We start from the raw sequence: 5,706 nt of genomic DNA on the forward strand, positions 1-5,706 counted from the left end.
GCCATTGCTGCCAGTGCCGCTGCTTCTCCACACACCTCCATAGACGGAGGGGGGTGCCCCCCACCCTACTAAGGGTGGGTACCCATTTATCTACTCGCCGATAGTTACTTGGCTTTCGAACCGCTGGGTGGGCGGGAGCTAGGACTAAGGGTCGAGAGCTCACCTCGACCACGGTGGGACTCGAACAGGTGCTCGAGTAGATGTTAAATGCAGGTGTTATACTCCCTGCGCCACCGCTCCCTTATTTATGACATGTGATGACATAAATCACATTAGAGGATGAGCAGGAGTATGAACCTGAGATGGGATGGCTGATGTTGCTGGGTCCACTGATGGTGTTGCTAGGATCTATATGAGAGCAAAGTTGGCATCTTGGTTTGTTCCAGGCTTAGGTACCAGAGTCCATGTTACTGTTAAGTAGTTTATCATTGTGGGTGAGAGTTGTTTTAGGTTAGCAGGCTGTCCGTAAGCAAGAAAAGGTCGGCCCCCAGTACCTGTGTGAGGGAAGTGTTATTATCCAGCATGGGTTGTAGGTCATTAACAATGCATTGAATTGGCTTGAGTTCAGAGCTGTAGATGACTACCAGTGATGTTCTGTTGTCATTTTCTTTGGGCTTGTCTTGTAGAAAGCTGCCCCTGGGTATCATTCTGGCCTTTCCAGTTATCTTTCTCACCATATCAGGAGGATATTGTAGTTGCAAAAATGCCTGTTGCAGATCATTCAATTGAGTATCTCTGTCTGAGGGTTTGGAGCAGATGTAACTATAGTGTAGGGCTTGGCTATACACTATAGATTTTTTAATCTGGTTGGGTTGGTAGCTGGAGGTATGTAGATATATTTGCCGATCTGTTGGTTTCTGGTATAATGTGGTGTTTATGTGTCCCTCGTGTATCTGTACTGTTGTGTCCAGGAAGTTTATTTCTTGTGTAGAGCAATTCATAGTTACACTGATGGTGGGGCGGAAGTTGTGGAAAGCCTGGTAAAATCTCTCAAGAGCTTCTTTACCATGGTTCCAGACAATAAAATTGTCATCAATGAATCTCAAGTAAAAGAAAGGGTTTCAATGGGTAGGAGTTCAGAAAACGATGTTCTAGATCCACCATGAAAACGTTGGCATACTGTGGAGCCATGCGGGTGCCTGAGAGCCAGTTTGGTGTAGTGGTTAGGAGCACAGACTCTAATCTGGGAGAACTGGGTTTGATTCCCCACTCCTCCACATGCAGCTGTTGGTGTGACCTTGGGTCAGTCACAAGTTCTCTGAGAGCTGTTCTCTCCGGAGCAGTCCTCGAAAGAGCTCTCTCAGCCCCACCTACCTCACAAGGTGTCTATTGTGAGGAGGGGAAGCGAAAGGAGATTGTAAGCCACTATGAGACTCCTTTAGGTAGTGAAGGGCGGGGTATAAATCCAATCTCTTATCTTCTTCTTCTATGGCTAAACTAAAAGTAGCAGTTATCTTACAAAGGAATTTCAAAGGGAGATTAGAAAGAGAGACTGCTGAATTGCAACTGATAAGAACATAAGAACATAAGAGATGCCAATGTTGGATCAGGCCAAAGGCCCATCCAGTCCAACACTCTGTATCACACAGTGGCCAGAAATACCAGTGCCATCAGGAGGTCCACCAGTGGGGCCAGGACATTAGAAGCCCTCCCACTGTTGACCCCCCCAAGCACCAAGATGACAGAGCATCACTTGCCCCAGAGTCCCTATCTATACCTTGTGGCTAATAGCCACTGATGGACTGATAAGGAAGCTCAAGACAATGCATCCACCTGGACTGAATCAAGACCTAGGTTTCCTGTCTCACTAATGCTGATTTCTCCATGCCTACTGCCTCTCTACATATCACACCTAATCCAATCATACTTGTTATTGTCATTTGCCTGCTATGTCATTTTGCATCTGAAATCACTCCTATTTCCACTATATAGGACAGATGGACTCACATTCCAATCAAATACAGTTATCTTGATATACGATTATACAACTATGTGTAACAGGTTTTCTGAATTTCCAACTTTCATTTTGAAAAAAGAAAATCTGTACCCCCTTTGGTTGCAGAGATATAAGGGGAAAGGTTGCAATAGAAGGGGACAGAGATTTACTTTTTTTAATGAAAGCTGGAAATTCAAATAACCTATTATACATATTGGTATAACGGTATATCAGTACAGTAACATTCCATTGCCAATTTAAAATTTAAAAGCCCCAGTGCCCTGGGGGAATGGAGACACCCAATGCTGGGGACTAGGACAGGGAAACTGTGAGGAAATCTGCCAGATGGAAGCCCCGTTGCCACAGTATTGTATCAGCAACTGCACCAGCAATGGGGGAAACTGCACAAGCCTGTCCCCATGTGGAAACCACCAGAGTAATAGCTGAGATGGGTGTGTGAAGGGGGCAGGCAGAGGGAGAGCAGGCAAGGAGCCATGGCTGAGACTCACAGGAGCTGTGGGCAGGCAGGGATGATGAACGGGTAGGCAAAAGACTAAACACACTGGGGTAGTATTTTTATTGAAGCATCACATGCTTCTGTCAACAGCTGGGAAGTTCAGATTACTCTATGTTTCAGTGGATTAGAAACGTTTTTCATCCTACTCACATAAAATACACAGCTAGTGTCCCTCGAGGGAAAAGTTTATTTCCCACACACTACAAATAAAATTTCCCAGAGACCTTTACATGCTCAGCACTACATCCCCACAGTAAATCTCCCTTGGGACACACAAAATGCCTGTCCTGTCTGAGGAACTACAATGGATGTGCGCACTTCTTCACCACTCCCATGTATCATGAGCTCATCCTTGTTACAGCCTGATTTACCAGATAAGCTGCTCCACGTCCGGTTGATGTCCCGCAGGGCCTGCTTCTCAGAGATGGCTCGCTTTATTTCATCTAGGACTAGGTTCAGCTCCTTGGACCGCTTGAGGCTCTCCTGTTCTGCAGCATGCAAGCGGTCTCTTAGTGCTAGGAACTCTCGCTGATAGATATCCACAACATCACCTGCAGAAAAGAGAAAATGCTGTATCCTTTTCTTCTGCTGCAAGAGGGTTTAATTCTGAATTCCAACATTTTCTCAAAGGGGATGGGGAAGGAAGGGATAAGGAGAGAACAGCCTGCTCCACTAGCTAATTTGGAAGAGGGGGAAAACCCTTTGAATTTAACAAGATGCATATTAACTCAAAGCAATGTGTGCTTGCAGCAAGCAGGTCTTCCACCACTTTTAAATATTTAAATGTTCACACCCGTATCATGATTTATGCCCTTTGGGCATGAGGTCTGAAAATACAGATAAATTTAGAAGTAGCCAGAAGCAAAGTCACAGTTAAATGGTTTACATATAAACTGGTTTCCTTTGAAAGTCACCTTGAGATGGAAGCTTGTTGGATACGAAACGGAATTGCTCATTTTGTTAAGACAATTCCTGTTAAAGGGAAGCAGTGGTTGAATGTGTCCTGCTTCATAGCAACTATAGAGAGAGTCAGTATGATATAATGTTGCACTAACAGAGGCAAGACTCAGGTTCAAATCACCATTCTTCTACAAAGCTCACTGGGTGACCTTGGACCAGTTACTCCCTTTCAGCTAACCTACCTCGCAGGATTGTTGTGAGGATAAAATGTTAAAGGGGAGAACCATATACGCTGTCCTGAACTCCTTGGAGGAAGAGCTGAATAAAATATGAGCATAAGAAAGTAACATGCCTTGGAGGAAGAGCTGAATAAAATATGATACAGCATAAGAAAGTAACACGTCAAATTGTATACGATCGGGGGGAAAGCATATTAATAAGCCCCATTCGATAATAACCAAGAGATTAAGTGACAGGATGAATACTGATTTTTGTAATCTGTGAACATTTCAATAACTGCAAGTGAAATCACTGCCACAATGTTTATAGCCAGCGGTATCTAACCATAAACAAAGTGTATCCAACCTTTTGGAGCTTGCAGGCACCTCTGGACTTTGAGAGAGGGTGGTGAGACTGAGCCACCACACAATGGCCTCTGCAAGAGTCTGAGGCAGACCCAAAATGGCTGCTGCAGAAAGGCTGAACCGAGTATCTTCCTCCACATGCCTCCTGGGAAGAAGGAAAGCAAGAAAGGGGGAGAACAGAGCCATACAGTGACTCTCCAGAAGTTGCTTCCTCCCCGCCTCTCCCCACCCCTGCCTGCCTGGAGCCAGGGAGGGCCTTGGCGGGGCTTCCTCACACTCCCGCCGGCCTTGCAGGTCCACCGCCGGGCCCCTGATGTCAGGGGGTGTGGCATATGCTAATGAGTTATGCTAATGAGTTCCCCTAGCTCTTTTTCTACGAAACGACCCCTGGAGGGTGGTGAGACTGAGCCACCACATAATGGCCTCTGCAAGAGGATGAGCCAGACCCAAAATGGCTGCTGCAGAAAGGCTGAACCGAGTATCTTCCTCCACATGCCTCCTGGGAAGAAGGAAAGCAAGAAAGGGGGAGAACAGAGCCATACAGTGACTCTCCAGGGGAAACCCCTTTCATGTGAATGAGGGCAGCCATTAACATGTCCTGCCTTACAATGGCCCGAATCATTTTCTGAAAGGCTCAGTGGGCACCAAGGGAGGTACTGGCGGGCACCATGGTGCCTACAGATGCAACATTGGGGAACCCTGCCATACACTGTATTTGTGCACAGACATAGCCACATATATGTTTACCGATTTCAACTGTATTGATTAATGTGTTGAGACCAGTATTAGTGAAGTTGCACCCAGGCTATAAAAGTCTCAGGATTTTCATAAAAATTGTTTAGAAACACAGTAACCCATTTGACATTTCCAGTTTCTCAACAGCTAAGAATAAGGTAGTAAACTAGAGAAGAGGGGACACTTACTTCACCTTCATGAAGAAATGCATTCCATTTTTTTTTAAAGCCTGTATCAGAGAACTCCTCATACACTACTGTTTGCCCTCATTCATTCTGCCTTGCCTCTACAGGTTTGGCAATTAGAAGAAACTGCAAAACGTGGGAGCGGGATATAGTGTAGTGCTATATTTCAAACAAGGGCTGACCCCTCCCGCCTGCCACTACCACAAAGTTTCACTAGATCCCAAACATTCAAATTAAGATTTTGCTATGCAAAGTAATTTTATTGTTATTACTATGGCAATTGGTAGTCCTTATGCCAGCCATCAGAACAGACACAAAAATAGCCGACCCAAACCACCAAAGGAACCCCCCTCCCAAATATCCATCCTATTGTCCACAGTCCTGATAATACTCCGTACAAACTGGAGTCCAAAATTCCAGCAGTGAATAATCTAGTGAGAAGGAAGAACAGCCAAAGGGTCAAATTAAAATGCCTGTCCAAAGGCTCTGTTATAAAAAACACTAGTCTGAAGACAGAAGACCCAGGTTTCCTGCCACCATCACCATCTACTACCACCCATGGCAGGCTAGGGGAATTCTGAAAGTCAGATCAGCAAGATACCTCCCCAGCTGCGTCCAAAGTACCAGCTGCTTCAAAAACAGACCTGCATGAATAATTAAGGAAAGGATACAAGACCTCAGATTGTCCCCTTCAACAGATGGCAAAAGGCAGCTCTTGGGAAAACAAAACCAATGGATGGAGCAAGCATTTAACTAGCCATTGCCCTGAGTGTCCTATCTGTAAGCCTCACTTCTGATTAGCTCGAAGTACACTGCAGGCAAAGTCAAACTCTCATTATTTTCAGCAGG

General features: G+C 45.3%; 1 protein-coding gene across 2 annotated transcripts in view; it reads right to left on the reverse strand.

Annotated features, from left to right (window-relative positions):
• MGAT4B (mannosyl (alpha-1,3-)-glycoprotein beta-1,4-N-acetylglucosaminyltransferase, isozyme B) overlaps positions 1–5,706 on the reverse strand; it is a 143,597-nt gene that overhangs the window by 51,963 nt on the left and 85,928 nt on the right. For both annotated transcript variants that reach the window (XM_015411076.1, XM_015411075.1), the window contains exon 2: positions 2,825–3,004. In XM_015411076.1, the coding sequence (XP_015266562.1) occupies positions 2,825–3,004 (180 nt within the window). The remainder of the gene's footprint in view (positions 1–2,824; positions 3,005–5,706) is intronic.

Source organism: Gekko japonicus, unplaced genomic scaffold (assembly GCF_001447785.1).
Source record: "Gekko japonicus isolate JY-2015 unplaced genomic scaffold, Gekko_japonicus_V1.1 scaffold699, whole genome shotgun sequence".
NCBI classification, from domain to species: Eukaryota; Metazoa; Chordata; class Lepidosauria; order Squamata; family Gekkonidae; genus Gekko; species Gekko japonicus.